The following is a 20,869-nucleotide window of genomic DNA, read 5'->3' as shown; positions in this document are numbered from 1 at the left end:
TTATGGTTAAATTTTGTATAATATATTTATGATGTTATTGAGCCTAATATCTATTATTTTAATTTTTTTTGTGGTTTTAAAGAAGAGAATGTATCCATGTTTTGAGCTTGAAGAATCTACCAACCGTTTTATGGTACAATAAGTTATTGGTTAATTTGATGAAATGTCCTATATTTGTGTGTGTATGCGTGTGTGTAGACTAGGATCCGTCCAGACTCAAATATGTGTCATCGTTTTTGAAGACAAAAAAAACCACAACGTTGATTTTGATAAAACTAAAAAAATAAAAAAAATAAAAAAAGAGTAACAGCATCATTTGACCGAAATATAAAGGCAATGTCGTTTGACCAAAAAGTTGATGTCGTTTCCACCCTCCGCCATTGGGCCATTGCATATAATCGTCATTCCAACCACTTGATATTGAGTCTCATGAACTTTATCAAGCTTTCACGAAATGAACTTCATTCCGACCAACCAACTTGTTGAGGTAAATTTTGGAATTTGTACATTGAATGGTGGAATACCGACAAGTAACTATAGCGATTTTTCCATCTCATAGTCTTAAGATTCTTAAAACGAAAACTATGTCAAACCAAGGTATCAAGTGGGTCAGGCTGACCTAACCATTTAATAAAACATTAACCCAGCTTGTGGCCCTGCCAAGTTACAATCTTGTCCATCATCATCCTCAAAATATTTTATCTTCTTCCTCTTCATAGTCATCAAACACTTGGGTTTTTGATGATTTTCTTATGACTCACTCTGTGTCCGCCAAGCACTTGATAAGATTGAAATACTTTGTCACAAGTCTCGCACTTGTACTTCCCTTGAGTCCAGAACAGAGCTTGGGCCCGAAAACCATAACTGATGTTGTTGTCGGACTCATCCTCCTCCTCTTCCAAGGACTTAACCACCCCATGTTTTACTTTTATCTTTTTCTATTTATCCATCGAGAGCATGATAAGACACCTAACAACATCTTCAGTTGAAAAAGCATCAGAAATAGAACTCACCTACCAATGTACAATGTACCAATACACCTAGATGGTAAAAATGCAAGTAATGATGTAATAACGTAAGTTTTGATGATTTTCTTGTGACTCGCTTTGTGTCCGCCAAGCTCGTGATAAGATCAAAACACTTTGTCACAAGTTTTGCACTTGTACTCGCCCTAAGTCTGGACCAAGCTCGGACCCGAAAACCCTAACCGATGCTGTCGTTGGACTCATTCTCCTCCTCCTCCAAGCACTAATCCACCCCATTTTTACTTTTATCTTTTTCCATTTATCCATCGAGAGCATGATAAGACACCTGACAACATCTTCAATTGAAAAAGCATCAGAAACAGAACTCACCTGCCAATGTACAATGTACGATGTACGATGTACCAATCTACCTAGATGGTAAAAATGCAAGTAATAACGATAATAACGTAAGTTTTTTTTTTTTTTTCTTCTTATGACTTGCTTTGTGTCAGCCAAGCGCTTGATAAGATCAAAACACTTTGTCACAAGTCTCGCACTTGTACTTCCTTTGAGTCTGGACCAAGCTCGGGCCTGAAAACCCGAATCGACGTTGTCATCGAACTCACCTTCCTCCTCCTCCGCAGAATCATCCACCTCATTTTTACTTTTATTTTTTTCCATTTATCCATCGGAAGTATGATGAGACACCTAACAACATCTTTAGTTGAAAAAGCATCAGAAACAGAACTCACCTACCAATGTACAATTTACAATGTACCAATCTACCTAGATGGTAAAAATGCAAGTAATGATGGTAATAACATAAGTTTTGATGATGCTAATAAGCTATATCAATTTTCCATCTCATAATCTTAGGATTCTTACAACGAAAACTACATCAAACCTAGAGATGAAATGGGTCAAGCCTGCCTGACCCACTTAATAAAACATTATTGCAATCCAAACACATTAGAAAATGGCTATTATCATTTTGAATATTATCATGTCCAAAAAAAACCAAAACATATAACTTACTGGAAAATAAGGCGGGGTTTGCTTAAGGAATTTGAATTTTGATCACCTAATTTGTGCCCTTGATGTTGCAAAAGTGGTAATTGGAAGGCCAATTTAACATCCAACTAAATTGTACATTTGACCCTCACTATCCAAGTTTTGTTAGTTAACTTGTTACAACACATTAGAAGCTTTGAGGTCTAATACTCCCACCAACTTATAAGCATGATTCCTTCAACCTTCTCCTGTGAATTGTTTGTAGTACCTACACATTTGAAAACATTGTCACCCACAAAGACAGAGGTCATAAACCGCGGGAGCTCCGGCTAAAATGTGAACTTTGTGGGATCGATTATTTCATGAATATTCATCAACTGCGATTTAACTCTAGTTTGGTGCACAGGTTGTTGTTCTTGTCTGTTGTTTTTCTCCTTCGCACGATCCATCAACTGCAAGGCTAAGGTTTCATAAGTTTGGACACGCTCTCCATTCTTTGCTTTCAAGAACGGTACTCTAAGAATACCTTATGACATACAAGCTATATCACTTCCTCTTCCTTATCATAAATTCAAAATGCAACTTTTTTTTCTAATTTTCGGCAGGATTACCAACACTTTTGAGGGACGAGGGTATTTTTGATTTAGCTGAAAGACCTTCAAACCTTTTTGAGTATGTTATTTTCCTATCATCCGTTTTATACGATGACGTGGTTGAACTTGAATATATTTGACATGATGCTTTTAATGTAACCCCATTTGAACGTCGTTGAGCTTCAGAAGTACCTCAAATCAAGAATTTGAACATTATTAGTAATAGTACCCTTCGTATGGTGTACAAGTTTGTTTTCACAGCTTATAAGTGTACATTATTGCAGGTTATTATAGCTACTTGTACACCAGATGTTTTGCCGCAACGATATGGCAGAAGCTGTGTCATGAGGATCCAATGTCGTTAACGACAGGATCCGCTGTTGTTGAACAGTCTTGTGGGTGCTGGGATTTTGAGGGATTGTAATGGAAGAATAGTTCCTGATATCACCTGTCTTTGCGACAAAATGAAGTTGGGAGAGGAGGTATAGTGAACAGCTGCTGTCGTGAACATTGAGTTCTGAAGCAGCAACACAAGGAATGAAATTGAGGGAGCTGAAGTGCTTATGTTGTAGGAAACAATGTCAAGCGTAGCCGCCCTTACAGCCGTAGGGATTTTGCACTGGCGTTGCTCGGGCAATGTTGGAGCACCATGTTTTCTTATACATCAACATGGATTTTGTAGCATATAGAATAATCAACAAAGCCATTTGATTTCAAGAAACTTGCATTTGAATTTTGACATGGATGAAAAAGAACAAACGGTACAGATAATTTACGTAATCTACTTGAAGCTAACAGCCGGAAGTTTACTGCTCCGGTTCACTATCCATTCACAAATAATTGAATTCACTTCATCGGGCAGTTCGTCGTGCGGGCAATGACCTAATTTCAAGAACAATGAAAGGAATAAACTTGTATGAAACTTTTGAGCATAAACAGAGCATACAACAATGGAAATATTTTACACACCGGCATCCAACTCCTTGATGATGAACCCAGCACAATGCTCTTTAAGCATAGTCACTGTTGACTTGGAGTCCGATATTGGATCTCTCATCCCCTAACCGAGACAGACAGACAAAACAATAGGATTAAGGGGTTTTAAACAAAATCAAAAGAGAAGAGAGAGATTTCTCTCTGCTTGTTAAGACTTAATAATTTACCTGTATAATCATAACTTTGTCCTTGAATTCATCCAAGAGATAATTAAGAGGGATTGAGAGATTGAAGCTAAAAACGCTTTCAAGGACCACTACTACCCCGGGATCATATGACTTTCAAGTTATGTTAAGGAGACTTTTGACTAGTTACATGTTTTTTAATTTGTATAAGAAAAATCAACTGCGATTGCTAGTTCCTAGAGAAAAATAAATATACTTCACATGGAAGAGGATACTGCTCTTAGCATTTCATCAATAAGCCAATTGTCGACTCGCTCTGTTTTCTGCAGAGAAAGGGTAGTAAAACACACAAACGAAAACTAAGAAAGTGAACCATATTAAAAAAAAAAAGACAGTACAGATACTTACAGATGGGTAGCAATTCTTCACTATGTCCTTGAGTGTCAACCTTAAGTAGAACAAAAGGAATTTAGCACCTAGCCATGAAGCACCCGAAGTTCTTCTCTCCTGAAACAGAAAACTATATTATGAGACTGTCAAAATCGTTCGAAAGAAAGGGATCTTGCACATTTTTAATCAAGCTTACTTTGGCGAACAACACAGAGGAATATCCTGGAATAACATTCCCACCACTGTTGATAAGAACCACAGATTTGACCAAAGCAGGCCAAAGACGAGCGACAATTGCAATAATATAACCTGGAGACAGAAAATCGTAACAAATAACAATAAGATACACAACAGATATGCACACTGGAGAATAAAAGCTAAAAATTAAAGCAGATAAGCCACCAGAACTTTTTAGGTAAGTTGTAAGACATTGTTTAGGTAAGTTGATCATCTCGTTTCTAGTTTAAAACGTACCACCAATTGAGTTCCCAACCAGATGTGCTGATTCACCCACAACTTCAATAATGAAATCTCTAAGCATTTCAGCCCACATGAGTTCAGTGTATTCAATATTTGGCTTTTCCGATTTGCCAAATCCTAATAGTGTGATGGCCCATACTCGGTTTCCACCTTCAGCAATGGCGCGTATGTTGTCACGGTAATGCTCCAAGAAGGCTCCAAAACCATGAACCAGAAGAGTAGCAGGACCTTCTTCACCCACAACTGTATACTGACAAAAGGATAGTAGTATCGTAGTGAAAGAGTAGGTACCCCAATCTACAACATAAAGCTAGCCAAGTATTTATCCAGATTACAAGGCACAGAATATCTTTGAAATAGAAAATATCAGTTTCGAACAAAATACCTGAATTAGATAGCCTTTCCATCTCCAGATACGAATACAAAATCTTCTGTCATCACTTAACTGACTTTTTAGAGCAACAAGCAAATACCACTGTCACAAAACATAACTCAGTTGCTTACAAATATGTTATGCAATAAATAATGTTTTTTTGCAAAGAAAGCAACTTAGGTAAGTCTCCGAAAAGCCACTTCAATCAAAACATAAATACAATTTTCGCATAACTGGTACAGCACCTCCATTGAGCACACCGAATCAACAGTTGCGGCAATTGTTGCGGATGAATATCCAAAAGGAGACAGAAATCCAGAATCTTGTTCTTTCTTATACTTGAGAGCTTCAAAATATACTCTTCTTCTGGATAGGATGCCAAGAAAAAGGGCAGGACCAAAGAGTGTAGTAAATGAAGCTCCATCCCGACTTTCAGCACAGGGCATCTGTTCATGTATTCTGCAACAAGATTATCCCAAAAGAACCTTTTAGTTAATGCAGGAATGAAGTGGAAAGGAATATCTGATCATTAAGTTTTTGTACGGTAAAATATGACCGCATACTTCCACCAGTAGTGATCACGTTCTGTTCCCTCCAAATATCTCAAGTATGCAACCAAAGCTTTCAATGCGTTAATCGTCCCCCCTCCCAGAGAATTTCCCTTTGTAGTGACAAACATAGAATTCTTGCGCTTCTTTGATGGGAACTGGACATGTCTAGAACTCGAGTTGTTTAGATTTCTTTGCCCAGGCGTCAAAAACTCCTTCATCAAAATCGTTTCAGCGCACATCTCCTTCATTGAATTCCAACTCTCTTCCATTTTGCATGGATTTTCTTTGATAAATTGTTTCAAATCATTAAATGTGGGGATAGGACCTGAATCATAGTAAAGCGATTATGGCCACTACTACTTGCAAGATATATCTTTGACAAATTTAGTAGCGAAACTAATCAAGTAGAAGTATAAGCAGAAGAATTAACAATATGGGAACTCGTACCCCAATCCACTTCCATGTTTCCATCAGTTAATGTTGCGGCCGATAGTGGCAAAGTTACTGGCAATCTAAGTTTGGTAAATTCATCGTATGAATCTGGAATACCCTTCAAGCTCTACAAAATCACACTCATCCAACCAATCACTCAATAGTAACTAAGTGAATCACCAACCAGCACCTCAAAAACAAATAAAAAAACCAATCAAGACAACGACAACTACCTTCACATCATAAAATGGAGTCCGCCACAGCACAAAGTTGGGGGAAGACCGCATTGCCACCAAGGTGTCCCTGACACTATCAGTCATGTTCCTCAAGCCATACTCCACCTCCTCCTCGGCATATACAGTACTAACAAACTGAACCTGTTGCAATCCTCTCCAATGATGAGTGGTTCAACTAGTCTCTCATACAATAGAGAAACCTACCCACAGCTCGGATACTGATGTGGCGGAATTCCAATCCAATCCCGCATTTTGATGCATTTCTGCGTGATTATCTTCGAATTCCGCCACAATGGCATCCCCGTGGCAGGAAGTTGTTTCTCCTCATACACAATAAGCAAAGCTATTGATATAACAACCTCTTTTACAAGCTCTTGAATCACATTTTCGGCATTCCCCAACCGAATCATCAAGTTCGCACCTTTATCCTTCAACGAGCTTCTCAAATCTTGCAAAGCAATCAAAACCGTTTCTTGCATTTTCTCGGGAAAACCTGCCCAGTTTCCCTCCAATAAATCCACCTATAGATATAATCGTACATCACTATACACGTGTGTGTGTGTCAGAGTGTCAGTGTGTGACTTACGGGAGATGATGCGATGATCGAAGACATAGATTGGAACCACGGCGGAGTGGTTGGAGGCGGCGAGGAGGGCGGGGTGGTCGTCGATCCGGAGGTCGTGCTTTAGCCAAACGACGGCTACGCCGGCGGGCTTCTGAGTGACGTTGACTGAAATTTGATCTTTGAAATTGAGAGGGCACCGTTTTGGCGAGATGCAGAAGGTGTTTGGGGAGGAGGAAAGCGAAGGGAATTGCAGGAAAGTGACGAGCGAGGCCATGCGGAGTAGAGTGTGCAGTGTGAGAGTTTCATGTCCGTTTAAGGAAACCAGAAAGGGGAAAAGGCATTCGTTGAGGATAAAGCAGGAGACTTCGAGGATTTGGCATCTTTGGAATGCAGAGAAAGAATTCAAACTGTTTTTGTGGAGCAGAAAATTGAATCAAACACCTGAAATTTGAAAATTTGTTATTGTGGAGGAGAAGAACCCAATGCTAACAGAACTCAAATTTTTCACATTTTGCTCCACTTTGGGAGGTCAGCGTTTCGAATTAATAATATAATATTATGTTACATAAGGTGAGGTAGAAATAGAATCAGAATTTTAGTCCAAGAGAGGTTCAAAAGTTTTAATCTAAAACGTTCTTCTAATCTTATAAAAGTTATTATACTGTGTGATGAGCAATCAATTATCATCGTTTGGATCTGGTATGGTGTTGTTCTTTTCTTTAAACCTAAATCTTAAACCTTTTTGACTTCCTTCCTCTCTTCCTCCACTGACCTCCAGACTAGGGTCCTTCTCAAAGCTCACAAACAACGAATTGCCTGAACTTCATAAAAGTCATCAATCTCAAATCAAACCCGATAAAAAAATTTAAGTAAAAAGTAAAAATATTGAATTAGAACCCTAAATCTACTGAAAAACCTCGAAAATCGTAATGTGTAAAAATATTTCAATGGGGCTGAGACCATTGCTGTCCCTTCGTGCACTAAAACCTAATTGTTTGTTCGTCAAGAGTGAACGACGCGTCGTTTGCTTTGATAGCCAACACACACAAAAGGAGCAAAAATAAGCAAATTTTCTTCTAACGAACTAAACTGAAAATGGCGCTAATTCAGTGTCCCTCATCATCTCTCACCACCAAGCCCTATCATCATCACCTTCCTCACACTCCTCCGCTGCTTCACTTTTCAACCAGAACCCACTTCACAGTGAAGTCCCAGACCCCATCGGAGCCGTCAAAACCCGCCGCCGAGGCCACCCAGGTCCCACCCAAGAAACCCACCTCAGCCGGGACAGGCTTCGGCCCGCCTCCTCCTTCTTCGGCCAAGCCGAATTCCGCCGCTGATAAGAAGAAAGGGAGGGCGGCGGTGATTCGGAGGTCGCCGGTGGAAAAGCCCCTGCTTTATTCTGAAGAAGATCAGGCTAAGGCCAAAGAGATGGGAACAAATGAGAGCGCTTTTGTTCTCGCTTGGTTGGGGCTCGGCGGCGTCATCCTAGCCCAAGGCCTTCTTCTCGCCGCTTCGGGTAACCTTTCCGTTCATTGTGATTGAATTGATGTGAATCATGTGAAAATTTTGTAGGTATTTTGCAAAGATTGGATTTTTTTGTTAGCATTTGGTTGAAATTGTAGGAGTCAGAAAGTTTGAATCGTTTAAATTGTGGAATTGTTTGGTTTGATAGATTTCGAATTGTGATTTCCGTTAACTAGGATTGACTTGCTAGATTTATAAGCTTTGGCTTTGAGGATCTTATTAAATGTGACTCTGAATTCGGCCTTGCGGTTTTTGAGTCCTCCAACATGCTGGCAAGTTAGAACCCAATATTCATTGTTTAGAATCCAATTTAGTATCTTGAGTCATTTTCGGCTGTTCTCTTAGTATAATCTGTATAGCCACCCCTTGTTCATGTCCACTGTTAAGTGGTAAGACATATCAGCAGTGGATGCTGCATAAATTGTTTAGGTTTAAGAAAGTTTGTCCAAACGAGCGGCTGAAGTTTAAAATCGGAGTTGAATAATATTTCACTCTTACTGATCATCCTATGACTTAATTGGAAAAGCCAACAAGTTATTGAGAATATCATGTATTGGAAAGAGTTTGCATAGAAGGCCATTTTGATCCTCTTTGTCGAAGCTCAGCGCCAACTATAAACTATCAGTCACATAAGATATGGACCAGAACGGGCATAGCATGACAAATGACAAAACTTCTGGCTTCCAAACTTCCCAATTTGAGAATTCAACAACCTCATAAACACATTCCTTTTGGAGCATAACGTAACCAACTGAACCCCCTGATTAAAGGAGTATTATCGCATCCGTTCTTCACGTATCTGGAAACGCAGTTCATTGTCCATTATGATTGATTACTTGAACTTTAACAAAAGACTAGATAATAAAATCTTGGAAGTTATTTCTGTGATTGATTCGATAAGGTATGCTTTATGTTTTCTTCACATTGTGATAATTTGTTAACTTTCATTTCAGGGTTCCTGCCAGAAGAGTGGGACAAGTTCTTTGTGAAGTATTTATATCCATCTTTTACACCAACAGTCGGCTTGTTTGTTGCTGGAAGTGTTGTATATGGAGTGGTGAAGTATCTGCAGAATGAGGAACTTAAAGGTCAGAAATGATATTTACTTTGTATACATAGAAACTTTCAGGTAAATGAGGAAACATTTCAGTAGCTTTTAAGGCTGCACTTGTAGTGCTGTCATGGTTTATAGGACGATGAATCAGCTGAAAAAAAAAATGCAAACAGCTTCCATTTGTTCCTTGAATCACTTCTGTGCACCATCCCTTGATTCATTTTCTACAAGCTATACTTAAGACCATGCTTTTTTTAAAAGTCGTGTGGCATAAGATCGGTATCAGGCAGATCGTTGGATCACATGGGTTCTAGACCCTACTGAGGAGAACCCTCATGAGCAAACGGCCTCTTCTGTAACTGGACTGTCAGCTCAAGAGAGAAGCTGCCACAATCTTATGTCACAACCCAGTTTGACCCTGTGCTCTGGCCTTCCTATCATCCTCACGGTGCCTTTTACTTATATATCCAATACCATAGTAGTGTACTCATCGGTCATTGTTAGAATCAGAAAGGAGCAGATGATCTCATGCAACATTTAGTCTTGCGTCCTGCTATCCTTTGTTGTTAATGGTACTATAGCACGTTTATGATGGCTAGATTACTCGTTTGTGTTATGCTTCAAACTTTTTCTTTCTATACTCCCTCCTCTTCTTCCGTATTGCAGTGTTCCAGCCATTCTCCTGTCTCTTTCCCTCATCGAGGAGAACCCTCATGAGATAATCTGCACACAATCACATCTTACACACCAGTTTGGCCCTGTGCTCCTGGCCTTCCTATCATCTTGCCGTGCCTTTTACTTACATCGCTTATACCATACTTGTGCACCCTTCAGTCATTTTTAGAATTAGTAAAAGGTCGACTATCTTGGGAAAATTTCAGCCTTTCATCTTGTCATCCTCATGAAAGGATTACTTGTTTGTGTCGTGCTTTTAATTTTTAGTTTCTACGCTTCCTCCCCTGCTTCCATATTGCAGTGTTGTAGCCATTCCACTTATCTTTTACGCTCATCTTAGACATTCATTAAGTTGTTTGTAATACCTGGAAAGCACTTTTCCCACCAGTCAATTGTACTTCAGTGGAGAAAAAACTTCTTTATTCTCTTGTTGCATCCCCGTCTTTTGGTTCGATAGCGATAACATAGCGAACTGGACAGCGTATGTTTATGTAAACGATTTGGAAAGCGACGTACTCTGTACATCGCAGCCTTGCGCAAAAGCCATTGAGAATGAAATACGTCTTTTGAACTGTCTGAATTTATTTCACGTTTGCTTATATGATTGCTTGGTATAATCACTTGAGAAGGACCTCCGATCGTTGTTAACTGTTAAGTACCTTTTTTCTTCATTATTTGACTCTTGTGTGTAATCCACTTTAACTTTTCATGTTAAGGTTAAAAACCTTGCTATTAGGGTTCACATGTGGTCTCTCGAGCTCTCACGTCAAATAACTTAGTGATGATGACGTGATAAGAGAGATAAAGAGAGTGGATAATGAACCCAGGATAGCAAAATTTTCCTTGTTTCAGGGCGTGATTGCCCCAAGGAGCCTACAAGTTAGTTCCAAAATCACTTCTAGCCTTAATTAATCGAATATTTAGGGTCTGAGTGAATTTTTTTTGGGGGTGTCATCGTCTAGCCTTCTTGAGCCGTTTATACTACAGTAAACCTTATTCTCCTGCAAGTATTCTATGTATTTAGCCCTGGTTTTGCAGACGGAAAAAATCCTACCACTTAGTCCTCACACTTAATCCAATTTGTGTGAGAATTAGACGACATTGAGCTTTGAGGTCCCCCTCTTCAAATTATTCTTAATTAAATTCTAATCAATTTGGACAACTCAATCCTCTCCTCCTCTAGATGCATTCCCTCGTAATAACTAAAGAGAACCCAATTTGCAAAATCCGACTTGTTCATGAATCGATATTCTAAACTACTACTACCGATTGGAATAGAGATTCTAACCAGATGTAAGCAGAAAAGTACAATGATACGTCTAACTAACCATGTATATGAAACCATAAGATGAGAATACTGATGAAGGATAACAAAACAAAACAAAAGCATACAAAATACAAAAGGGGGACATATTTTATACCCAAAAACACTTCAACCAAAGTCAAAGATCATGTTTCAGGCGCCGCTGCCTCTTTAAAATCAATCATGTTTCAAATCTTGATTAAACTAATTAAAGTGAAAATCATCATATAATATTCTTCTATTTGCAGGTCAAATTTTTTAATTTGCAAGTCGATGTAAATAAGAGTGAGAGCCAGCTGGTTCTTCCCTTTACATCTAAATGCATGATTTTGACTGCTAAAACTTGGAAATGGTCTTTTCCACTTTTGATGGGGTAACCCTAATTGGCCAAACCATTTGAACTCTACAACCAAATGCTTGCACATGAAAGTCATTTGTATATACGTGTAGTATACTATTATGTGTTTGTTTTTGCCTACAGTAAAATCTCGAATACGTGTAATTATTTACAAGCTTCGCATTATGTTGTAAATTCGAGTAATTTTACTTTCATAAAGTTCAAACCTAGAACATCTGAATACATTGCATGCTTCATGGTAACGTTTTACTATTACATTACTTATATGGTTTATCATCGTTAGAATGTTAGATTGTTTGTGCATGAGCGAATGACTGATTTTTATTATGGGGGGCGCACATGCATCTGTAATTAAAAATCAACAACCCACACCTTAGAAATTAAACGTAGTAGCCTTTTTATAATATGAATACATCTCAAAATGCATCCAACACCAAGAATCAAGATAGTTATATCCTAAACTAATCATGTAACACAATATAAAAAATATATATATATTATCACGACATATATAATGATACATGATAAATTTGAAATATAACATTACCTTATCGATCTCGTTACATGTAATTTTCTCTGAACGTTAATTGCACAACAGCTGGTCCCCAATTCTTAGAAGTTTAAACAATAAACACAAATCGATTGGAGTTCCCTCCCCTGTCAAATTGGAGATCTTGGTGGACAAGTTAAGATTGTGGAAACACAAGACAGTACGTGGCCACTGATATCGTGCTTTTCGGCAGCAGCAGCTTTGGCCGATGGATCATGGATTGGTTCGTTCCAGTACGCAACAAGATGTGCCCCTTTTTATAAAGTAAAAACTTTCAAAAAGCATGCAATATTAAATGTTTCAAAAAACAAAAAAAACAAAAAGCAGTCATGCATCATAAGCCCAGGGGCTCAAATCCCTATAAAGTAAACCTAATAAAACTGAGGGGAGTAAAATAAAAAAGAGTGGTAAAAGGTAGGACCCGAAGGGGCATACGCGAAATTTCCGAAATACAGGGTCGAACATTAAATATTATCATATAATTTAAAAAAACAAAAATTTTTAAGTATTTTTTTAATTATATAATGATATATGATATTCCGAACATATTAAAAAATCTCTCAAGACAAAGATATAATGAGGCAAAAGTTTGTTGAAATTGAATAGTTGTGTGAGAATGACATGCATGCTTTAAACATGATCGCAAAAACATTATGAGTGCAACCGAATTTTCATTTCGTTCCCAAAATTATGAACCCGAGTCTCGTGGTGGATGGCAATGAAATCGATCTATACCAAATCAAGTGATACATTCGAGTTGGAGATTTTATTGTATGTTTTGTAGGGAATCCTTTAAATTTAATATCTAACATGTGCGTCGCGCGAGCGTTTTGATTATTTGTTTGTTAGTATGAGATTAGGTAGAGATTCTTTTAAGGTTATACGTTAATTGATTTAACAATTAGATATTTGGAGTTACCTATAGAATTCTTTCCACTATTCCCCACCTAGTGCCACCTAAGCCTAGCTTAGGCGCTAGACGGTTATTCATCGTCCCGATTAGTCCCTAGATGTTTGAAAATTAGAAAAGTGCACATAGACCCGCTTAGGCGTCTGCCTTGCTACATAAGTCGCTGCTTTCACTTAGACAAAAAATCTATAATTTTCATTTTACATTTCATTTTTTCAATAAAAATGTTAGAGACTTGAACACTTGGATGAAAACTCATTATATGCTTATTTCTCATATTTTCAATATATATTCATACTTTATAATCTATATGTTATTTTATTTTGCAATTTATGTGTACAATTATGTGTTTTTAACTATAAATAGGCACTTGCTTATACAATAATAAATTTACTTAAATCCGACTAATCCACCTAGCATCTAAATGGGACCCTACCTAGCCGTTTAAGTGCTAAATCCCAACACCGTTGCCCGATTAGCGCCTAGCATCTTTAAGAACGTTAATTCTTTCACAGTGCGGAATTTCATATGTTTCCTTTTATTGGTTTATTTGAGTAACTGTAAATATAAATAAATCAAACCGGTTTATTTGAGTAACTAAATATAAATAAATCAAGATGTAGGGTCTATTATCTTGTCTTTCCTAAGGTGACATCACCAAAGCTAGGGTAACAGAGGGAAAAAGTTCGATGTGTAGATTAAAAATGTGCACTTAACCTAGTTGTAATGATGAAAGTCGAAATAAAGAAAATGCAGATCGAAACAATAATTCGACATTAAAAAGTGGACCACAACCAAAGCAATACACACTCAATCGAGTACAAAAAAATATTTACTATTGTTGAAGTGCTTGCTTTACGTGATGTTCTGAAATTTGCAAAAATAAAAGATTATGTTTGTGTTGAACGTGACTTCAAGATTATTATTGATTTTATTTTGGATAAGTGCATGACGTATTGGCAGTAGAAGGTTATTACTAAGGACATCAGATTACTTGTACAATCTTATTCTTCAATATTTTGAGCTCATTTTTCTCCGAAGACGAATTTTCGTACTGGTCATTGCTAGCATTGGACACTTCATTCGTGATACTTTTATTTGGGATAGATCTTTACCCACTATTGCTATTTGCTAGAAATGTTTTTCTCTTCGATTCTACTAGAGCGGTTGTACTCGAAGTTTCTCTCTAAATAAAATTTTTTACCATAAAAAAAAACATATTAACTAGATGGTTTTCAATCGAAAATATTTTTGTCCACCGCTCTAAAGCAATGGTAATGTTCATCACCCCCATTAAATACCATTAGATAATAAGATTTAATCTATTTATTACACAAATTTCAAAATTTAAACTAATCAAATGGTAAGCATTACAACCACTTTTTCTTTTTTTTTTAAAAAAGACAAACTGGTGGCAATCCACGGTTAACCAACCATTTCATGGGCCAGAAAGACTCACCAGAGGTATTTCAACATTCCTCTAACCACATGTCTGACTTCCACACCACCTTAGAATGGTAAACAAAAATTAAAATACACTCGGTTTTCAGTCTCCCAATCAAATTTTCACACATAAAATCAATTTAAGAAGACCGGATTACGAAAACGAGTGGAAATAATTAATACGATTAAATTTTGGTAATGCAAGAAATTAATACTCCCCTTGTTGCTAGGGCAGCAGGCAGAAGTCGGACCAAAGTCTACCAAACGTAATAATCGCGAGTAATGAGCACTAAATACGTCGAGCGAGTACACAAATGCCATACTACTCCTCCTTTATTCCTCACCATACAATACATTTTGGTCTTTCACAATGCACCCATAATCATCAATGACTTACAATTTAGTATCGAATTTACGCTTTTGTATTATGTGTGACACAAATATAAGATTTTCTCCGATTCAATATTCGAATGCCGCTAAACTAGTTGGTCATTGTGATACTAGATAATACTTGGCCAATGAAACCTCTAGCTCGAACCAACCAATACCTTATACCTTTATCCAATTGAGAAGTAATATTACAACACATGTTATCTTCTTTGGAAGACATTCAAAGAGAAGAGTACATGTGTCGGGTTTTGGGTTTGTATTTGAAGGGTTTTATAGTCCGCTTCGAGATATTTTATACGTTAGAGTGTCGTAGAGTTTTGAACTCAAATATTGTCCCAAATTGTGAAGTCTACTTTTATAATGATTGAAAACGTTTTTAGTGAAAATATTTTTAGAATTAATTCTGAGAAGCACTTGAAATGTTTTTGGAATCTAAAAACATTTTCTCTAAAAACGATTTCGGTTATTTTAATAGCAGTTCTAAACAAACTCTATCTAATCGGTCTTTTTGACTTTTGCTATAATATCTAATTACTCACACACACGAATAAGACGGGAAGTACAGCTATTTGTATACACAACCAGTGTACCAAAAATATATAATATATCATTATTACAATAATTAACAAACTTAACTACCTTAACTAATCATGCACCAACAGCCCAGACCCAAAGACCCAAACCCGCCAAAACACCCAATAAAAACAACCCATGCAAACAACAAAAGGTAAAAAAGGAAATATAACAGTAAAAACCCGAAAGTTTTACTGACCCGAAAATTTTACTGATCGAGTGCATTAGGTCCGGTACAGTAATTTAAAATGTGACTCCAAACCCACTGAACCAAGAACTTCCGTCGGATCCCATTCATATTATACGTGGCACCATTGTGATCGTCCATCAGCTGGCCCGTGTACGACCCGCCCCCTCCCGTACCGTAGATTCCCTCGCAGAGATCAGCAATCTCGACCGGAAAACTCGGGTCCTGACCCGCGTACCAGGCGTTCACAAACGGGTTACTCGCCAGCTCAGCAATCTCGTGCGCGATAACGCTTATCATCCCTTCAACTCCCACGTCACCGTTAGGTGACTTTAACGGCTTTAACCCTGGGATATAATCGGGTACGGCGAACGGGTACGCGCACGTACCTGGACACAATTTGGCCGAGTTTCCAATCCACGCGTACGGCAGCGTGTATCCGACGAGGGAGGGGAAAGTAAAGTAGTGGAACCCACAGACCTGTTTGCAGAAATCCTGGACGTACACGTCATCAGATGTGAGCAGGAGGTAGAGCCCACTCTGTGGATTGACCGGTAACGGCCTCGTTTTGGCCGTTACGGCGCTTTTGATCACGGACTGTATCGAGAGGCGCGTCAGGGTTTTACCATGGGAGTAAAACCGGTCGTTTTTCTCGGCGCCACGCTGGACCGTGCGCGAGATGTTCGCGCCGGTCTGGTCGGTGTAAAGCTGTACGGTCCTCCACCAACCGGCGACGGAGGGGCGCTTGGAGCCGGCGGCGGAGATGGAGTTGATGAACTCGCGGATGATCTTCTTCTGGCGCGGCTGCCACGTGCCGTACCATATTGTGTGGACGGTTATGTTGGCGGTTAGTACAGGGCCCATGTGGTAGCGCAACTTGACGAAATCGGAGGAGCCTTCGAATTTTTTGTTGTCTCCGAAGCGGAGGTCGGAGGTGTTGTGTTTGAGGTGGGGCCAGGGCCGCCATGCAATGGCTGGGTTGGCGGAGAGGAAGAGGGTGAGTACCGTGAGGAGAAGGAGCACCGGAGCCGGTGGCTGAGGAAGCCAGCCGGTACAGCGGTGCTGGGGCATTTTTTGAATTTTACTGCAAGTGGGTGGAGTGAGTGTGAAATGAGAAGAAGTCACAAGTAGCTGGTTTTGTAGCTGTGAGGGCTTGAGGGATATATATAAGAATAATTAAATTATATTAATAATATTAATTAATTTGTTTTTTTTATTTTTCGAAAGGGAAGAAAAGTAAAATGTTGGGAGAGAAGGAGGAGAGGGGCATTGTTTGCGGGTAATGGAGGGAATTAGATCCGGTCCGGACTTTAGTGTTCGGAATCTAAAAATCAAATTATTTGGGCTGCTGATTAGTGTGTAAAAGAAATCAGAATCGTTAGTTTTATGTGATAAGTCAAGAAAATAAATTAATGAGGATCGTTGGATTGAATTTGTACAGTCCAGATGAATTAAACTCTAAATTCCAGACACTAAAGTTTGGAGCGGATCCAATTCCGAAACGGAGGACAGATGGATTCTTAAAGCCAAGACTTGGAGGGACGGTGGTGGGGCCCGGGTAAGTCAGACGTGGCACAGGGGCATCATCATGATCATCTTGGTTTATGTCGTTGTCTGATTAGATTTGATCTCCGCCCTTCATGCGTTCGTTCGTCGGTTTTATTTGCAAAGCGCGGGAAAATAACTCTAAACAGCTAAACTAAAATCGAGTTTCCTTCATCTTCATAATATTTGAAGGTCCTCGACTGATAAAATATTTCGAGTACGACTGGTATTATCAGAAAATTCATATTTTATATTGCACAAGACAGTTGAAAATTTACATGCATGTAAAATAAGCATCTAAATTAACGTGTAATTCTACAAATCGACAAACATGCTATACGTTTTAGCGTTGCAATTCACAAACGTCCAGTTTCAAGATTCCAAAAAGCGATCCAACGACCCACTAGGATTTTAACATTCTTTGACCCTATAACTTAGAGTTTTTAATCTATTTTGAACATAGTTTATTACATGTAAGATTAGGGTTTTTAATCTAGTAGATTAGTAGCAGCGGAGTAAAAATCTTGGAGGTAGTTGCGTACGTGGTACCAAATGGATGCCAACACAGTCGATATCACAAGTTATCCGAGCTGGTTCGTTGTCCTTTGCTCAGGCACTCACAGCCTTATCTGATTCCCTTCCCCACTCTTCTGTCCTACATCTTCCCACAATTTAAAACTTTCAACAGATTAATTATGCATGCAGTTCACGTAATCAACAAGTTTTAGACACCATGCAAATTGCTCATTTTTAATTAGTTTGAATGCTGGCCGGATTGTCTTGGTAGATGGAGTTTTCTCTTTAAACACAACGTCTTGAATTCAAACTCTCTCATCTCCTCTCCTCTTAGTCTAACTTCGAATAGTAACTGTAATTAAAAAGGATATTCATCTTGAAACTTTGACAAAAAGACCTTGAAATTTGTAGGAAAATTAGAATTATATATATATATATATATATGGTGACAGTGAGGTGAGCCATGAAATATCAAAGCTGGGTGGTCCTCCCTCTCTCTCTCTCTCTCTCTCTCTCTCTCTCTCTCTCTCTCTCTTTCTCTCTCTCTGCTTTCTATCTCTATCTGTGTCGTCGTCGTATGTAATGATGGATGTTGGTAATGTGAGATTAATTTGTACGAGATAGATAACGCAACAGAGTCTGAATTAGTTTGTTCTGAGCAAATAGTGGTAGTGTTAGCTAGTTGCTGCTGCTCTCTTTCAAGTGTCAGAAGGCTCTCAACACGCGGGCTAAGGCCCATACTGTTTGAACCAGCCGAAGGTGCGTACTCCGGTAAATTTTGATCGATACCCCTGTAATTATCTTCCATGTAATGTTCCTTTCAACACAGCAACCTGGCTATATATGTATGGAAACTCAGAGTTTGACTGTTATAAATTTTATGAACGTGGTTTAATAATAGGGTGCTGAGTTTGCATTCATATGTTATGAGTTCGGAACTTCCCAAATTTTTGTAACAGTTTGAACCCTCTCCCTGCTTTATAATAATATAGAACTTGAAAAAAAATGGATAGTTTAACTACGATTTCTGATCCCTAACTGTTGTAGACTCAAATTTTATGCATTTTAGGTTTTAGATTGAAGTCCCTCTCCACATAAATGACATAATATTAAAAGAGATGTAATAGTATCAATAAATACTCAAAAGTTATTTTTCTTTCATTTACACCACCAATTTAATTATTGAAATTTGCTTATGGGTTTCCACAACAAAAAATTGCTTATAGGTGCATTTTAGATTTATGTATTTATTTATTTTTATAATGTGAGTACACTTATGTAATAAAATTTTGGGTACATTTTACGTATAAAAAATTGGTACATTTATATAAAAATGTGGATACATTGCACATACAAAAAATTGGAACATTTTATACAAAACAAAATGGGCACATTTTATATATATATATAAAAAACAATGGGTATATCTTAGAAAAAAAATAAATAGATTTTACATTAAAAATGGATACATTTTACATAAAAGGAATGGTACTTACAAAACAAAAAAATTGGTACATTTTGCATGTAACAAAGTGATACATTTTTAAATAAAAATAGGTACGTTATAAATAAATTACGGGTAAAAATAAAAGGTTAAAAAAATCATGATTACAAATAAAAAGTTTTTAAAATATGAGCACAAAAAGAAATTAATATATGGATACAAATTGAAACTGAAAAGAAAATTGGTATAATTTAAAAAAAGGGTTGTAAATTAAAAATGGGTACAAACTAAAAATAGAAAAGGAATAAAATCTTAATCAATGGAGTAGAAAAAATAAGGATGATAACCTAATTTCTCCAACAAACAAATTGTTAGAAATTTTATGACTACTCAAATATATATTCTACGAGTCAAGACTTCACAAAGGTAGATGTCAAAGTTAGAACAAAAAGGCCTTCGAGATAAACGGTTTAGCGGATCAACCTTGATACCATCTCTAACTTATAATCACATGCACAGTTTAGCATGTGTAGAGTTTAATCATCAAAATCCTTGATTTTATTAGTACAAGTAATAATTTATTTAGTTAATTAGGTAACTCTATCATATGAAGTTGGAACTTATTTATTTGGAGCTACACTCTCATGACCGGTTAGGACCACGAGGGAGAAAGAGCCATCAAGGATCAAACAATGACCATGATCCTTTACAATATATGTATCAAACCACTAGGGCTTTTACCAAAGGCCAATCCTTTCGATTGGACTTTTCCTTCAAATTACGATAATACCCTTTCTCAGCCGACTAAACACACCACTAAATTCGGTAGACTTTGGACCCCTTTGATTCCATTCTTTTAGTAGTATGATATTTGAAAGGTGAAAACAATTCAACTTGTGGTTTTATCCTAAAATTCATTAGTAATGGAAACTTTATTTATGATTATGGGAAATTTCAAAATTTCTCAACATTCTGATATGAGACTTTTCTTTACGTCCTCGTAATTTATTTACATATGGTAAAATTTAAAATCTAACAGATAGACAATTTAACTAGCTAACATGACGAACGTGTGAACCAAAATGCTTCATACATAGATGAACTTACTCTAGTACTATAAAAAGAAGGTTGAGATTCTGTCTCAAACCAATTAGTAATAAAGGCAAAGAGCAACTCAACTTCTTCCAAGTCTGCGAAATTTCTTGCTTTCCGATGTGGGATACTTTTTCATGTCATTACATTAGGTACAATAATACACTCTGTATCACATTAGGTACAATAATACACACTCCTTTCCTTACAACTTTGAAAATTTCTAATATGTACTTTGTTGACAGTTAGATCCATAGATGCACATTCAATCCTCGCCTTTCATATTCGGTGCATAACATATGTATACATGGGAATATAATCGAATTTTTGTTCCAATTGACTTACAAAACCTCTTATTGTAGCGTAAGTTTAACAAACTAGTCAAAAAATTATAAGATCAACAAACCTCCGATTGTTGCAGAGGAAATATTGTGCAGCTCTCCTAGGTGGGCACAAGACGTGGTTGAAGAAAGTTGGGCTTCTACCATAAAATTAATTGGCTATATGAGGAATATCCAATTACTTACAAGCACATACAAATTCCATTCTTTCCCTGATGTGGGATTTATATACTCTCAACGGTGG

General features: G+C 37.5%; 3 protein-coding genes across 3 annotated transcripts; 1 reads left to right on the top strand and 2 right to left on the bottom strand.

Moving 5' to 3' along the window:
* Nucleotides 1-2,758: 2,758 nt before the first annotated feature.
* Nucleotides 2,759-7,235, bottom strand: LOC103963420. Its single transcript, XM_048590883.1, has 14 exons — nucleotides 6,739-7,235; nucleotides 6,512-6,645; nucleotides 6,150-6,293; nucleotides 5,932-6,043; nucleotides 5,497-5,809; nucleotides 5,179-5,392; nucleotides 4,946-5,035; nucleotides 4,555-4,810; nucleotides 4,277-4,389; nucleotides 4,099-4,197; nucleotides 3,966-4,013; nucleotides 3,733-3,843; nucleotides 3,539-3,629; nucleotides 2,759-3,451 (listed from the first exon to the last, which is right to left on the bottom strand). Exons 1-14 carry the CDS (start codon nucleotides 6,989-6,991, stop codon nucleotides 3,351-3,353), a joined length of 2,079 nt encoding a protein of 692 aa, XP_048446840.1. The 5' UTR covers nucleotides 6,992-7,235; the 3' UTR covers nucleotides 2,759-3,350.
* Nucleotides 7,236-7,797: 562 nt separating this feature from the next.
* LOC103963421 (protein LPA2) lies at nucleotides 7,798-9,490 on the top strand. Its single transcript, XM_009376237.3, has 2 exons — nucleotides 7,798-8,236; nucleotides 9,198-9,490. The coding sequence occupies exons 1-2, from the start codon at nucleotides 7,813-7,815 to the stop codon at nucleotides 9,341-9,343; spliced, it is 570 nt and encodes a 189-aa protein (XP_009374512.2). The 5' UTR covers nucleotides 7,798-7,812; the 3' UTR covers nucleotides 9,344-9,490.
* Nucleotides 9,491-15,487: 5,997 nt separating this feature from the next.
* On the bottom strand, nucleotides 15,488-16,831 carry LOC103963459 (protein EXORDIUM-like 3). Its single transcript, XM_009376285.3, has one exon. The coding sequence runs from the start codon at nucleotides 16,756-16,758 to the stop codon at nucleotides 15,709-15,711; it is 1,050 nt and encodes a 349-aa protein (XP_009374560.3). The 5' UTR covers nucleotides 16,759-16,831; the 3' UTR covers nucleotides 15,488-15,708.
* Nucleotides 16,832-20,869: the final 4,038 nt, after the last annotated feature.

Source organism: the organism of the source record quoted next, unplaced genomic scaffold, assembly GCF_019419815.1.
Source record: "Pyrus x bretschneideri cultivar Hongxiangsu unplaced genomic scaffold, Pyrus_bretschneideri_v1 Contig32, whole genome shotgun sequence".
Lineage (NCBI taxonomy): Eukaryota > Viridiplantae > Streptophyta > Magnoliopsida > Rosales > Rosaceae > Pyrus > Pyrus x bretschneideri.
This window is presented reverse-complemented; position numbering and strand designations above follow the sequence as displayed.